A 17,040-nucleotide genomic window follows, 5' to 3' on the forward strand; every position below is an offset into this window, starting at 1 on the left:
CATTCGTTGTCGTGCGTTGTCTTTGTCTATTCCCATCACTCCCATTCGGTCATCTTGTATGGCGTGTAGTGCTGGACAAGTGTCCCTTAATTCGGTTATTTTCTTGAAAATTTTGTTTAAATGCAGTGGTTTTATTACAATAATTAAAAACTATAATATTGAGTCTCGATTAATATTTGGTTAAATAAACGGATAGTTAAATTGTCACCTATACTTTTGACTGAATTTTTTTTTACAGTGTACTTCCAATGCACAGAAATAATTAATCCTGTTCCAAGATGTTTCTTTTATTTTTGATTTAAGGAAATTTTTAATCTACTTTCTACTGACAGCCTCTTATTGGTAGGGAAACTAAGCAAATGCTCATTTTGCCAATGGATTTCATACCACATATACACTGATAAAAATGGTGGAAATTCACATACGATTTTTACATATTTGTAGTGGTTTTTATATAAAGAAAAAGTGAATTAAACATAACTACATAATACATTGTGTAGAATTACACGTTTGATAGTATATTTTCGTTTTGCGATATATTTACCTTTTACATTCTACTTTTATAGTTTAAAATGTTTTATTCCTAATCCTTTGTATGTTTTTGTACTATATTTGAAGTAAATATACGAATTAAAGCGTGAATTTATATGACCTGATTTGGCTCAATCAATCAGATTAATCATCAGATGTGGTGTAACCGATCGTGTGTAGAAATCTACGCTAGTTGTTCAGTAGGCATGTTTAGATTCATGAGTGGCGCAATAACATAGCACAGTATTTTAAATATATAAACATAATGTTATAAATAAATAGTATCGAGGTAAGTAAATAATATGACTGTGTGAATTATATAAATCTCTCTGTATATCTTAATTTCAAGTTATTGAAGAGTATGAGAAACATCAATGTGGTTATTACATTGAACTTTGCCTAATCTTTACACACATACCTACATCTATATTGTGGCTTCCTATTGTACTTATTGCTTTACTTATACTATATTTTGTTTTCAGTGTAGCGTTCTAAACTTTGAACTCTCGAAATAGTTGAAAGATTCCACCTCAAAATGCAACGGGGAGTGATAATTTTACTTTGAAAATATAGAGGGCGTTAGAAGTTTGACTGCCTTAATTTTAACAGACGATAGAATTACATTAAAATAAACAAAAAAACCTTATATGACATGGGTCCTGAACTCAACAATTTCCGAGAAAAATATTATCAAAATCTCAAACTTGATGTACAAAATTTCGATTAATTAAGGAATATTGACATAACTGCGTGCATAGAATACCATAACATACAATGCTTATCACTTTTTTGAACTTCTTTATGCTTAATTCTAAAAAATAGCGTTGTAATACATTTAAAATTCGATGAAGTTCATATTGAGCAATGTGACAACAACGCAGCGGATAACACGAGGTATTAAGCTGTCCAGCAATACGCAATTTAGTTGGTATCTGAAATTGGACCGTGTCTGAGTGTTTTTTGCGTACCACTATTTCCTTTTCTTGAGGTGTTTCCCAGAGAGTGCGCGAAAATTGGATTCGAAGGTGTCGTGCGTGCATCGAACATGGTGGTGGACATTTTGAGCACAAGTTGTAGTTTGTTTTGTACTTAGTACTTAAATTATTTTTAATACGTGATTATTTGGACGACGCGAATCTTTGGGTACTTTAATTACATATTTTCCAAATTCATAATTTGATTAAAAGTTCCTGTTGTAGGAGAATCATAATTACTAAAATTCGAGCTAAAATTTAAGCACAACACTATCTTCGTACATCGGTACATTTTATTTTATTTATTTAAAAACTGGAAAACAACTGTCTTGAAATGTACTAAATGTTTCACAGTAATAGTAGTTTATAGTTTTGTTATTCCGTAGGACAAGTCTGCCGCGTGCACACGTGGTATGCACCAGCTGTGTAGCGTTAGATTAAGCGCTGTTGTCACGTTGTGATGAAACTCCCCAATATTAATACTCGCTGTATTTTGAAAACTGTTAATCTTACGCCCCTGTAATATACAACTTTTTTGTTCATTTATGATTGCTCTATCTCAAGCTGAAGTAATGGCAGTCAAACTTCTTACACCCTTTATATTAAAATACGGGATTTTTTATTACGGATGATTTTAATTTAGCAATTTTCTGTTGTGTTGTATAAATTTAATAAAATTATTATCTGATCGTTGAATTTACTTGGTCTAATTCCATCTTTTTCTTTACGAACATGTGGTAAGTGACTGTAACTGACAATATCCCCTTTGCAGATCGCCCAATTCCCAATTAATATAGAAATTGAAAACAGTAACAAAAATAATTTACCTCACAATAAATACATGTACTGGTACATTATCAATACGCATAATTTTGTTCGTGAAGCGTTGAATGATAGGATGTCACGTGAAGGTAACAGCAGCGTTTTATTGTTTACCTGATAATTTTTATTAATCTTAGTTAATTTCAGTTATCACGAATGCTAATTGGTCAATTAAATGAGATTAACTGATATTTCGAGTAAATAAAATACTGATATTCAATTAGGCAAAGGCTGTCGGAAGGCTACTAAATAAAAAACAGAATTTATTAAAAAACAGTTGAACATGTAGCTTTAAAACATATTAATATGGGTGTAAATTGTACGGCGACTCAATGCTGACTCAATTAATTAATATCGCAAATAAATAAAATATTGATTATTATGTCAAACTTACCAGGGGCTTGTTTTTGGTAAGTATTTAATATGTCACAAAAAAAGTATGTATCGGGTGTTCTAAAACTTACGCAAGATTTGTATTTTGCGCCATTTGTGTGGTAAAGCGCTGCCAATCAAGAGAAAAGAGAGCGTGACACCTGACAGTTCAGGGTTATTAAAAATGGAGCGCTACACGAAAGAACAATGCGCATTCATTGCTCAATATTTTAAAAATAATGAAGGTTTAGCAGCTAATTTCGTACGACATATGGTCGGAATAGTGATATAGCTTCATCAACTGTGAAGAGATTAATTGAAAAATTCAAGGATCAATTTGTGGGTACACATGTCTGCAAGTGATCCATCTTTAACTACTACGTCAATAGCGTCAGCCTGACGCCACCCGGGACGAAACAGGGTTCCAAAAACAGGTCGACGGCACATTGGCGCCAAGCGCCAGATACCTACGAACGACTCCACACTAAGAAGACTATCCAGCGAACGCTCGCCCCGATAACACGTCTTTTTCACAAACTTTGTTTTCAATAAAAATACTATTATTTTTACCGTTGAGAAAGCGTTTTATTTTGCTGCACGCCGAAAGCAACCATCAAGTAGTGATCTTAAACACTCTGGCCGTCCTTCAAGGAGTCGTTCAACACAAAACATCGAAGCAGTTCGTGAGAGTGTTGCTGAGAGTCTAGGGACACCAATTCGGCACCGTGGTCAAGAACTGAACATTTCGAAAAGCTCTCTGCAGCGCATTCTCACGAAAGATTTGCATCTCCAGGCTTACAAAGTTCAATTGACTCAAGAATTGAAGCATAGTGAAGATTCCGTTGAATGGATTTGGGGTTCAGAAAATCCATGAGTGATTGTTGAGAAGCAAATGCATCCACATCGTGTCACTGTTTGGTGCGGATTTTGGGCTGGAGGCATCTTTGGACCATTCTTCATCGAAAATGCGGCTGGTCACGCAATAACATTTAAGTAATGGTGCTTGCTATCGCAATAATCCAGTTTTTTTGTGCCTAAATTGCAAGATATGGATGTAGACGACATGTGGTTTCAACAAGACGGTGACCCATACCACACAGCCCGAGAAAGAATTCAATTATTGCATGAGTCAGTTTGTGGTCGTGTAAAATCCCGTTCTGATTATCATGATCTGGGCGGTCATGAGATTTAACGCCGTTGGACTTCTTTCTTTGGGTTTTTTTAATGTCCAAGGTTTATGCCTTACAGGAGAAAAATGAATGCTGTATCAACAAAATTCAGTAGCATTTATGCAATGGACGCCATTTACTCGATATGCTATTCCATACATAACCTATACTGTATACTTGTATGCACCAATAAAACAATTATAATTTTTAATTAAAAACGTGTTTTCTACCAAAATTATTTCATGCGTGAATTTTGGGACACCATTTATACAGGTAAAATATTTAGCGCTGATTTATATTTTCCTTATTTAGGTATTGATGAGAAATCAAAAAATTTATTGAATCATATCTCACGAGGAAGATTATTATCTGAAATAAATACATATAAATTAATCATGTGTACCAATAAAGATTATTTTAGATTAACACATCCAAGTAAAAATTGAAAAAGATAATAAAGAATCAAATTTCGTATATATTAATACCTTCTTGTTTTAACATACTAAAGAATGTATTTCAATATCAATTCTGTTTGGAATTTATGATATTTGATTCAATACCACCAACGAGGGGTTATTGACAATATTTCAGATATTTTTAAAATGCTGGCACTAAAACCTTTTAGTATCAATTTTTATGGCGTTATGAAACCATATAGTGATTTATTTCAACTACCAGAATAAGTTTACTGCTGTAAACATGACATAAATTTAACGCGATCTGGTAATTTAAAAAACAACTATATTTAGAAAAATAGTGAAGATGGGAGCATGAAAGTTTGACAAATATATTGTACCGAATTACCTTTATTAAACACAATTCTTATACACACACTTTACAACTTTGTCAATTCACAATAACAAATGACAACTTAACCTCCAAAAAACCTCCTCTCATTTTAGATGATTTTAAATAACAGCTACAATAAGTATTATTAGTTATTCGTGTTTTTGTTGAAAACGACAAAATTTTTTGAAAACTAACAAGAGTAAGAAAAGTTTTAGAATTAAATTCCCCATAAAAAAATTTTTTCGCAAACGGGTTAAAAAATTCTGTCACATTTTAATGGTGCATCATCCCTTTTCAACACTTTAAAACTCTACTTACTCTCGAAATGTTTCAATTGAACTCTACTTACTGTCGATTAATGCTTCTGGTACACTCACACCGTGTACCAAATTAGGTTGTTCTAAGTGAGATATTGATTTTTTTCGAAATTTGAAACCTCACTTTCAAGGCCTATAACTTCTCTGGGGTGCAGCTTAGTATAAATTTAAGTTGCGTTAAATCACCATATTTTGGGTTCCCCCACATGCCTCCGCTCTGTGTCGGTTCTTATTGAACAACCCTGATAATAAACTTTTTCAAAGTGCTCCAATTTTAACTAAAAGTTCAAATTAACTAAGGTTTTGGCTATAAAAAGTGGATTCTACGCAACCTATTTCCTCGTGATCCTGTAAAAACACCAGTTATCAATAGTTCAAAACGTGTACTAATATTTTAGCTGGTTGAAAAGATATTAAAAAAAAATTAAAAAACATTGTCAACACGTCACCTTCCAGTTGCTATACCTTCGAAAATAATCCTAGTTCAACTGAATTACTGAACTTCGTTTTAATTTTGACCTAGAAACAATCTGTATAAGTCTGACAATCGAATTAAGGGCATCCTGTATATGCAGAATTAGCCCAGGAAAAAAGAGCTGGGAAATGACCATTTTGCAACTTTTTGTTTCAAAAAGCTGAATTTATCACTATAGATGCTAAACATTATGTACAATAACATATTAGTTCCCACAGTCATAAAAAAATGGGGGGAAGATTGTTTACAGGGTGGTTAATTGTATAATTTTTACGTAAATTCACGTTTTTCCCTTATAACTTTTTTCCGTTCATTTCCACGAGAAAACAGTAAAGTACTCTTTTTTCGTCTTCAAAAGACCTACAAAATTAGCCCTCGAGCGTCAAAAAATCGATCAAAAGTTATAAATAGAAGAAGTTTATTTATCACTTTTGAATTAAACATTTATAAACTGCGTTATTATTACCAGAACGTTTTGGCATCACATCCTCTCACTCCTTATCACTGTCTAATAATTCACACGAAATCTAGAATCGGTAAGTTGAATAGTTTACAAGTTATGGCCTTATAAACAATTTAACTAATTATTAGGCTGTACAATCCCGAGCATCTTCCACATCTTCTCGTGGAAATGAGCGGAAAAAAGTTATAAGCGAAAAACGTGAATTTACGTAAAAATTATACAATTAACCACCCTGTAAACAATCTTCCCCCCCATTTTTATGACTGTGGAAACTAATATGTTATTGTACATAATATTTAGCATCTATAGTGATAAATTCAGCTTGCCGAAACAAAAAGTCGCGTCCAACTCTATATTTCCTGGCCTAAATATGTGAAAATTGGTTAGAACAATTTAATTATCTTGTTTCATTGAAATTATAATTCGATTTCTGTTCTAGTAGATACAACAATGTTGAGTAATTGAGTTAATCAAAATAATACTATCGAAATAGATCACAATGCAGTGGTGAAGTTAATAAATTACAACAATATCGATTTCGGTTCTGTTTGAGGAGACCTTGATTCCCGTTTAACAGCGATTATTCCGTTATTGACAACTAAATTACCCCAATGTGAAACTTTTTTATTCAAATTGACGCACTACTCATGATTCAAAAAGTCTGTAACAGACTATTCTAGTGTGACGTCACATATTCAGGCAACCCGCACCAAATTGTCATAGTTGAAATTGTACAGACCGAATCTGACCACTGTGTACTATTTACACAGATACTATAAAAACGAACAACATCAAATTAATTTATTTTTACACGGATTTGGAAGTATTTAAGAACAACCAACATGTGTTTGGTAAAATAGATACACTAATGTGCTTAAAACTTACAAACACGATATAAAAGAATATTCCTAAAAAATAAAGTAAAAATTTAACATTAGCCGTGTTATTCCTAATGCGCATGCTCGGAAAGAATAGCCTCATACGCAGATGAGATCTTGTTGATATGTTATCGCTGTCATCATTAGCGTATTTTCTCTTCTTTTGTTTAATCTTAGCATTTTCTGGTTCTACTAAGTATTTTTATTGTTTTTCTTGGTGTTGTGGTGTGTCAGTGTTTTTATCGAGTGTTTGTCTTCTTCAAGTGGTTTATTATAGACGTACTCTTAACCAGAACCAAACTTTTCATGAATGGTATCCTGTTGCGAGGCTATTTCACTTACAAGAAATTGTCTTTTGCGCATGCTCAGTAACATCGATATAATTTTAATTTATTAATTACTATAAAAGTCAATATTGTTCTATAAATTTAAATATAAATTCTATAATTCTTTTAGTTTGTTACTTGGGGTTTGAAACTTCTTAAATATTTCTAATATTGCCAGAATATCGCGATATTTAAGGTCATGACAAAGAAGACACTTTTTTTTGGCACTTATGTCCAAAGTACATAACGTCGAAAATCGATCTATTAAAAATATTGGGAAACACTTCATGACTATGGTGTTTGTTGCCTATTATTTGACGTATGTAACGTCACTACTAAATAGGTCTATTGACAAATAGTACAGAATAGGGTAGTTTCCCATTTTTCTTTTAAACACAATTTTTCTGAAGATTTACCTAAAATGATAAATAATGTAGCTTCAATTATTTGTACATACATTTTCTTTGAGTGTAATTTCGCTAAATCTTTAAAAAAATCCCTATGTTGCTATGACTTTTATTCTCTTTTTCTATTCGTTAATGAATATAACAAGCTACATGCATGACATTAACGGGACAATTTAAAATTCAAATATATTCATAAATGTTTACAAGCCACTTGACCGCTTAGCTTAGCTAACCAAAATTGCACAGCTGGTATACTGTCAACTGCAAATCCCTAAATATTACCGCCACTATCATTAATAATAAATAATTTACCATAAACAATAACAATGGAACAATAAGTAAATAAATTTCTCGTAAGCGTATATCGAGGCATAAGTAACAAAAATGTGTAAGCCTCCAGTGGAGGCCAGGCTTCGAGATAGCAAAGAACAAATTAGTGAAGCCAAAAAGCAAACACAAATACAGTAACTAACTTGTGAACCTTTCAGAACATTATCGTATTATCTCGGAAGCTTTTAGTGTAAGTCCCAAGTGCAATTTGTGTGGCAACTGTAATCTAAAAAGTGTTTATCTAAAGACATTGGAGATTTTCTCCTCCATCGATTTTGGAGAGATTAACATTTAAGAATTATATAGGGTGTTACAAATTAGTAAGTCAAGTCGGTAACCAGATATTCTTTGGACTGAAATAATGCGACTTTCCTTATGCCATTTTCATTTTGGAGCTACATTTTCAAACTGCAGGGGTCCAAATCAAAATTTTAAAAATGATTAGTTCTTTGAATAAAATAATCTAGACAATTTAAAAATGTCGACTATACCGATGTCGCATCCAAAAAAGCAATATCTCGTAAAGTGAGCCTCAAACAAAAATCGTATAAGGGTGAAAGAGTAGAACAAAAAGGCACTAAATCTAGAAAAATATTTTGAAACCATAGGCGTACTAGAAAAAATTGGGGAGGAGGTACTACAACTCCATTTTCCTCCGTTCGCGCTTTAATACCTTACACCAAAATTACAAAGAAAATGTACCGACTTAAGATAAAAATATGTAAAAATACACATGGTGTTCCATTTAACTTAACAAAGTTAACATCTGCGGCCATTTTGTTTGGAGTTCATTTGTTTTTCTACTATCATTTTCGAAAAATGCATAAAAACTCGTGCAACTTTTATATTTCACATTTTTTTATAACTCTTAAAACAAAAAAGTTAAAGGGGGGTCAAAGTATAGTGACTCATCCTGTAGCTTTTGGTCGTGAGCATATGACATTATAATAGCTAGATCGTTCGTTGGTTGTCTCACCTATGACACACTGATGAGGACTAATAAGTCCGAAACCGGTCTGTGCCTGGTGGGTTAAACCGACGAACGATGCTAGGTGTTGCACTAGGTGTTGCGAGTATAATTCGATGCCGGTTGGGGTATATAGCCCGCGGAGTAGTTGTTTCTCGTAACAATAGCAATTTAAGTAATTTTTACAATTTTGATTTTGACACCCTGCAATTTGAAAATGGGGCTCCGAAATGCAAAGAGGCATAAGGCATAAGAAAAATTCCATTATTTTAGTCCAAAGAAATATGCGGTTAACGGCTTGACATACTAATTTGTAACACCCTGTATGTAATACGTATTCTGAATCAAAGTTTTGCAAATTTTGCGACAATAAGCGAATAAAGATATCAATCCCGTAAAAAATATAGATTTCTATAAAGAAGAGTCCAAAATCAATTCATGCTAAAATTTGCATTTAAAAGTATATTCATATAAAACCTAACTTAAAAGTTAAAATATTGAGATAGGCAGATTTATTCATGACTTTGTTAATAAACAAATATTTCACAGTATCGCATAACATTCCTTATCAGTTAATTTTAATTTAATAATATAGTATTTATTTATATCTGCCTTATTTTCAAATAAGAGATACCTTAAATTTAATTTATTACGCTTGACGTATCTAAATAATAGCAAAATATAATTTAAAACCCGACAGTATCAACATTCATATTCTGAATTTAAAAACAACTAATTTTGATTTAATTTTGTACGAAAATATTAAAAATATATCGAATTATATTCATACTTTTGCTACAAGTATTCTAATTACATTTACTAGATGGACTTTTGAATGAACATCTTTAGATTGTTCAGAAGTTACAGACACAAGAAAATATGGTGAAATATGAATCAATTTTGGCTTAAAAAAGTTACCTGCGGCTAAATGTAGTGTATAGAAATGAAAATAGTTTTTAGTTTAAGTAGAATGAATAGAAATTTGAAGCCAAAAAACCAAAACAGTAATAAAAAATTTCAACAAAATTGCAGAATTTTTAATTATTTCTTACTTCACATTCAGTGAAAATATATGAACAATTTAATAGATTCGATACTTCTAGCTGTACGAAACTAGCAGTGGACTGTTGGAATAGATATAATATTTAATACATGTGGCCACAAAATTCTATAAATAATAATTTACATTAGAATGATATAAAAGTTTCACCAATTTCAATTAAATTTTGTTTTTCAAAACTCCCCAGATTTAATCAACACATTTTTGGCACCGCGTGGCTATTTTCGCAACATACAGTAGTCTGATTTTGATGAGTTAAAATTAAGATTTCATTTTATGATACCAACTTTTGAAATTTGCAGATAAAATACAAAACCACCGATAAAAGAATATACATACATGTACAAATTCCCAAGTTAGTAATTGATTATAAATAGTTCGACTATCTTCAACAATACTAATAACCAATATACTTATGTTGGCTAATTAAAAAAAATAATCGCCCACTTTATGTTGTTTTGATGATGAGTAATAAAACAACGCGCAGTTGTTGATATTTTTAAATTTAGATATCGCGTAACATTTAAATATATATCTTTTGAAATTCGCAACCTTGGGCTAAGTACTTACTAGTAAATAAATAAATTACATTGCGAATAAAGGTTAAATGAAACCCAACGGACATCATATGGAAGATATAATTCTGTCGACAAAGATATCAATGATAATGCTTTCGGTGGCATAAAAAGCAGATAACACCAAGATGACGATTGCAATAAGCTCCGAATGGAGACGATCTATCTTAACGAGGAATGAATAATTTCGTGTGAGCCAATTTGTTACAGAATTGAAAGAAATTCTCGTAGGCGAAGGAAATGAGGGTGAAGAAAGGCCAGGGAAACGAATAGATAGTCCAGGTAGAACACAATAATAGGCTCACTTAGCAAATTTATTTAAATTCATATTCAGAAATAAAAGTACAAATCGTAGGTAGTTAATTGATGCGAATAACTAGTATAATTTCTCCCTAAAAATAATTAATAAATGATAACACTGGTTCTATTCGAGGTTCTATTCTAACATTTTTTATATACCTCCGATGAAATCCTTATTTTCTTATGTTACCTTTAACTAATAAAAGGTAGTGTTTAAATTGTTTTTATCACGTCTCGTATTGTTAGTACGAGAATTACTTTAATTTAAATACCCATTTACTTTGATTCAAAAATATTTTTTTTTTAAGTTTTTTGAAAGAAAGTGGTTTTATTTTTAATAAAATGTCTAGTAGAGTGTGTAAATTAAGTCCTGATCGTTTTTGTTACATTTGTGAACAATTCATATTTGTAAAAAAAGGAACACCTATATCGGAATCTTTGAAAACAGCATATCTGCATAATTTTTACAAAAAGTATGTGTCGCATGTTTTTGGAGAAACTTCATGATAGCTCTAATACGTTGGGCACCAGGAGAAAAAGTTTATTTTCAATTTGGATCACCAATGTTGTAGAGAGAGCCCTCAAATCACGAAAATGATTGTTACTTCTGTATGACAATTGACAAATTCTGATGAAGATTTAACGTTCAAAGATGATGGTACGCCAAATTAAAATGAATTAAATAAATGATCTTGTACGAGACTTGCCTCTCGTTTACAACAGTGGAACTTATCTACTATTTTTAAATGCGATTTTGGTAAAGTAAAAATAGTTTAATAAAAATAACTGTCAACTGATTCCTTTGGCACAAATATTAATAAACAGGAAAAAACTAAAACTATACCACAAATAAGGTAAAAAACTTAGAAGTATACTACATATAAATAACTTGAGATAATACAAGTCCTTCACAAATGATTACAAGTCACGTGACCAGTAATTTTGTTTGGAACAGTAATTTTATTTCCTTCACGCTGGTAATTAAATATCGGTAAAATTAAAAAATATTAAAACAATAAGATCAAGATAACATTAAAACACAACATTCTGTTTCGCCGGTTAGTGATTGGTACAATTTTTCACGAGATTTTATTCAACCAATCAGCGATCGCATTATCTCGAGCGGAGACGTAACGGTTTGTCATCGTTCATTGTAAACGAATCGTTAATATTGGTGACGGTAAAATTTCGGGATTTTTGGTAGACAGTACCAACAGTGCACTGTTGGTTGTCTAAGCCCGGCGGTTACGTGGAATATAATCATTTATGAAAGCTCTGTAGCTAGTAGCTGTCGCGTGTGTTAGTGGTTTATGTATTAAGTTATCGATATAATTTTTTCACCCACCCCAGAAAAAAGATATATTATTATATTTGTCATATTGGTAAGTTTTTTTTTTTTTAAGAAACAAATAAAAATGTGTTCAAATTTTATATTATAAGTCGCTGATTGCGAGAGCTTTTTTTGAGGCCTCCTAAGATCTTGCAGCCCTGGGCTCACCCCGTCACCCCAAGCAAAAATTGTAGCTACGCCTATGCATATTTAGGAGGTTAAACGTTTGGGGAAAATGTAAAAACAAGTTGTAAATTAAATATTACTGAATGTGCCTAGTATTAGGTTACGGTTTAAAACGGGTCAATTCAATATAGAAAGAAAACTTTCAGTTCCCATAGCAAGGCATACATACAGGGTTTCGTCGACACTAGAAAAGTGAATCTGTTGTTCTTAGAACGGTATACAAAGATATGTCCGAGGATATGTCAGTGGATTGAGATTGAAAGTTTTCTCCATGCGCTTATTAATACGTGGTATTAAGAAGACGTGCTTAATATACATAACAGTAATTTATATTAATATCATGCCTATAATTGCCTCCAAGAAGAAATTGAATTGCGTTAAAAATGGATTAACTCAAAGCGAATGTAACACTATAATTATTCTGATAGTCTCATATCAGGATGGATGAGTAAAATTTTAACTTTAATTCTACCTCGTCTCAAAATTTGTTTTTTTTAAGTAGTTTTGAAGTTAGCCTTTAGAAATGTGAAACATATCCGTAACACGTTACAATTTAAACTGTATTATTTATTTGAATGTTAGGTGTTACACGGCGTGTCGATTTGGCGATTTATCTGTTTCTAACTTCTGCACAGACTGGCATTGGAATTTTCAGTTCACAAATATATGTACCCTTTATTCGAAAGTGACATCTTAAAGCTGGTATACGAGGTCTGTTCAGAAAATAACCGAACTTTTTGAATTAAGCGTTAATGGGCATAAAAAGTAAAATTTTGCATGGAATTGGGGCAAACTTTTACGGAAACGTTTCAACTTTTTAATGCTTAAGGAGATGATGCTCTGGGTCATACGCAATGGTTTCCATGATTTCAATATCGTCGTCAGTCAATTGAAGATAATCCTCAACCAAGAAGGCCTTCGACTTCAACTGAGACTCCCACGTTCAGAAAGTCAAAGATCTGGCGCTTGCAAATCGCCGACAGACTGTCAGAGAAATTGCAGAAGAAGTTAGCATCTCAGTTGAGTCAAGCCATGCATTTTTGACAGAAAAATTGAACATGCATTGAGTTGCACCAAAAATTTGTTCCGAACAGAAAGTAAATCGTGTGGACGTTTGTTGGCAATTCCTTGAACAATCCAATGACGATGTAACACGCTTTTGATGTTGGTCACTTTCAACATCGTACCACTATCCACATAAATGTTTAACTTAAATAAGGCTTACGGTTAAATAAAATGGACGAATTACACATAGCACAGAAAGCAAATAGTGATAAGCTCGGTGATAAGTAATATAAAATAAACGTTTTTATTAAGTAGGTACCAAAAAATATGTTCTAAGTTGTAAGTTATCATTTTTCTGTATGATGTGAGCTTACATGATAGTATGTGACGTGTCAACAATGTATCTCTGCCTTAATTCACTCAGACCCGTCTGCATTTATTTTTCTGCGATTGAATTGTTACTATGATCCAGTTGGTCTTTCTCCAGTGATGTTTTTTTTGGAAGCGATTTTTTCGAAAACAATTTTTTTTTATTCTGGATACGTAATCGTAAATACAGAATATTTTTTGGACAAGTTACAAATTTAATAAATTTGCGTTTGTTTCATTTTAAAAATCTACCGCCGATTATATTTGTAGGTAAATAATGGTCTACTCATGAGAGTAAAATCAATTTTTTTTGTAGCTACTGCCTAAAACTATGAACATATAAAATACAGACATTTATTGAAATATTTTTTTATTTTTCAATTTAAGACAGGTTTTACCAAATTTCTGAGTATTTTTTCACAAAGTATTCTCTTTAATATACGAATTCACGTGAACTGACATGTATTTACAACATAAATTCCATGGACTTTTTAAATTCTCTACGAATTTAGTCGAACTGACTTGAACCCTTCAAAAATTACATATATCAATTTTGCACCTGTTGTACAGTTTTAAAATTTATCTTTATATTAGAATGAGTATAAATGCCAAGTGACGGATTTGGATTGTGATGAACAGAACCTGAAAACTTGTATGCAGACAAAACTCTCACTGCTATTCATTGCACATGATAGTTTAAAAATTCGACTCGAAATTAAAGTGATAATGAAATAACAATTCCAAGGATTAAGTAACGAATATAAGGTATCAATCAATGACCTTTACATAACATGATATATTAATACTCGTACAAATATAATGGATTTTTTTGAGATAAACATGGACACGCACAGAAAAAATTAAATTAGGTATTAACTATTTGAAACTACAGAACACTTAATTTTACTGGATTAGGACCGGTAGATCTTTCTCTTATCTATCCAAGATGTCACAAGAACAAGAAAAAATAATTTTATTATAGCCATAAAAAAATGAGGCAAGTTCATATGACACTTTTGCAAAAAATTCAATATTTACCGTGTTGTATAACTTCAAAGTTCTTAAGCGATATTTTCTTAGTTTGGTATTTTTATTATTGGTAGCAATCTGCAGTTAAGGGGAAAGACATTTAAATTATAACTTTTTATTTGCGATTAATTAGCTTGTACCCTTGTGTTAATGAGTATAAGCACACTAAATTTGTTGCACATCGTTTCTGGACACTCTATATATTATAGATACATAGATTACTTATTTGTATATTAAGTTTGTACTGTACCATGTACATCATATAACATAACAATCAGATTGTACTTGCTTGCAGCGATTCGACCAGGTACTAGACTAATACCAAAATGAAAATGTGGTATTACTTTATTTTTAAGGCTAATTCAAATAAATTCAAATTAAATTTTTCTAATAATCCTATCAAATGAAGTGATTGATGATACCAGAAATCTAGGTATGCAAAAGATATTTAAACTTTTAGATAAGATGATTCTAATCGCTGATATTGCGGGAAATGACTACTCTACGGACTACATGCCCATACTATTCTGTTGGATTGTCTCAGCAATATCTACTTGATATGTACCTACTTTCTTTTGTATGTGCTTTCATTGCAATTTTCAATTACAGAAAAATAAAAGAAACATTTATATTAAAAATGATCTATTCTACTAAAATACTTACATACTACTTAATTTTCGTACGTTTAAACTTTCAAAAATATCAACACAACCTAAATTCGTTAAAATTCATACTGACAAGAAAACCGGCTAGCTCGTATGATTAACCGTTCATCGCTGTCGATTATGCTAATTAGTGGCTATGTATTTTCGTTATTCGTTTATACACACACTTTAAATTAGTGATAACATCGAGCAAAACAATTATTTAACAATTCTGTGGTTTATTAACTCGGTGTATCATTCATTACGAAGCTTGAAAACATGTAAACCGTTTGTAGAGGTCACATTATAAATTACGTCAAACACATTCTGCGCTATTGAACTAACTAATCGTACGTCTTATATGGTCAATGGTTGCTCTGAAATTGACCAATTATCCAATTAATGAAAAAGTTACACCCACATAATGTTGTTTACAAAATTCTGAGATGACCCACCAAACTTGCCCGATTTATATTTGGGTTAGGTTTGCCAATATATTGGGAACGCATGTACTCACTGTGTAATAGGAGAGTAGTCCAGAATTATCGTCTAAAACGAACCATCTGTATTGCCATCCTTTCATAACATTAGTCCATTTACTCAGGGAGCCTTCCATTACGGCCATATTATTTTAAAACCGCACTAAACTACGTGCACTGACATTACAACGATTGTTTAGTGACTAAAATTTGACAGTTTATTCCCTAAATCTTGACACTTGCGCGTTGTTTATCTATTCCTTATGCAACCAGTTATACAGCGTAGCGTTTTGTTACTGCCGCCATCTAAAATATTTTCGTTGATTTACTTATATGTAGAAAATTATTGTTAGTGATTTATAATAATAATTATTATTGTTATTATCATTTACTATCTACCCATGTATCTCTGGACAAATTGTTTAGTGGAGTATACTAATTCTAATAAGATAGAACATTTTTACTGCTGTAAAATGTTTAGGCAAAACAAAATTTAGTGAAAATTAATTCGAATGAAAATTTAAAGAAAAAATAAATTTTTGGTATTGTATGTGTGTATCTGACTGTAATAATTAAATAGGTGTGCACATATTTTCATATTTTCTTCATCCAAAATAATAAGCCTTTTAATGATATTTTTTTCAAGAACATACAATCATAAATATTTTTAAGATATAGGATATATTAAAGGTTTTTTTCTGTTTTCTTATATTTATCTATATACTTTATAATCGGCTGATATTTTCATCGCATAAATATATACCTATCTCATTTGAAGACATTTCTTTAGCCTAATTAAAATTTTGATATAGCCATCAGTGATGTATTATAGCAAGTGGTAATAAATAATAATAATATGCTAAACGATGGATATTTTTTCATTTCTACAATTCCAATTTTTTAATAATAATAAACTTTAAATATCAACATTTGATTACGATTTTTTTCCATTATTTTCAAATCAATATTTAACTACCACTATCGGATTAACAGCAAATGATGACTTATGACATATTGGTTCAAATTACGCGTAGAATCCAAATATGCAAAAATATACAGGGTGTTCCATTTAAAATAAGCAAGTAGATAGCGACTTCCAACATAACTGGAAGGGCTACAACGATGGCATTTATTATTTAAAGAGAGCATCCCCGAAAACCACAAAGCCTAAATTTCCAAAATTTAAATTTAAATAGTTTCTGAAATATTCTAATGGGTCGTCACCATAAAAACAGCCTGCTGG

At 31.5% G+C, this 17,040-nt stretch overlaps 1 protein-coding gene across 1 annotated transcript in view; it reads right to left on the reverse strand.

Moving 5' to 3' along the window:
- The window catches only part of LOC108907143 (oxysterol-binding protein-related protein 9), a 120,961-nt gene extending 104,981 nt beyond the window's left edge, over positions 1-15,980 (reverse strand). Inside the window, exon 1 of the mRNA XM_018710687.1 lies at positions 15,836-15,980. Within this exon, the coding sequence (XP_018566203.1) occupies positions 15,836-15,943 (108 nt within the window). The 5' untranslated portion in view covers positions 15,944-15,980. The remainder of the gene's footprint in view (positions 1-15,835) is intronic.
- Between the last annotated feature and the right edge of the window lie 1,060 nt (positions 15,981-17,040).

Source organism: Anoplophora glabripennis, unplaced genomic scaffold (genome assembly GCF_000390285.2).
Source record: "Anoplophora glabripennis isolate ALB-LARVAE unplaced genomic scaffold, Agla_2.0 scaffold388, whole genome shotgun sequence".
Taxonomy (NCBI): Eukaryota; Metazoa; Arthropoda; class Insecta; order Coleoptera; family Cerambycidae; genus Anoplophora; species Anoplophora glabripennis.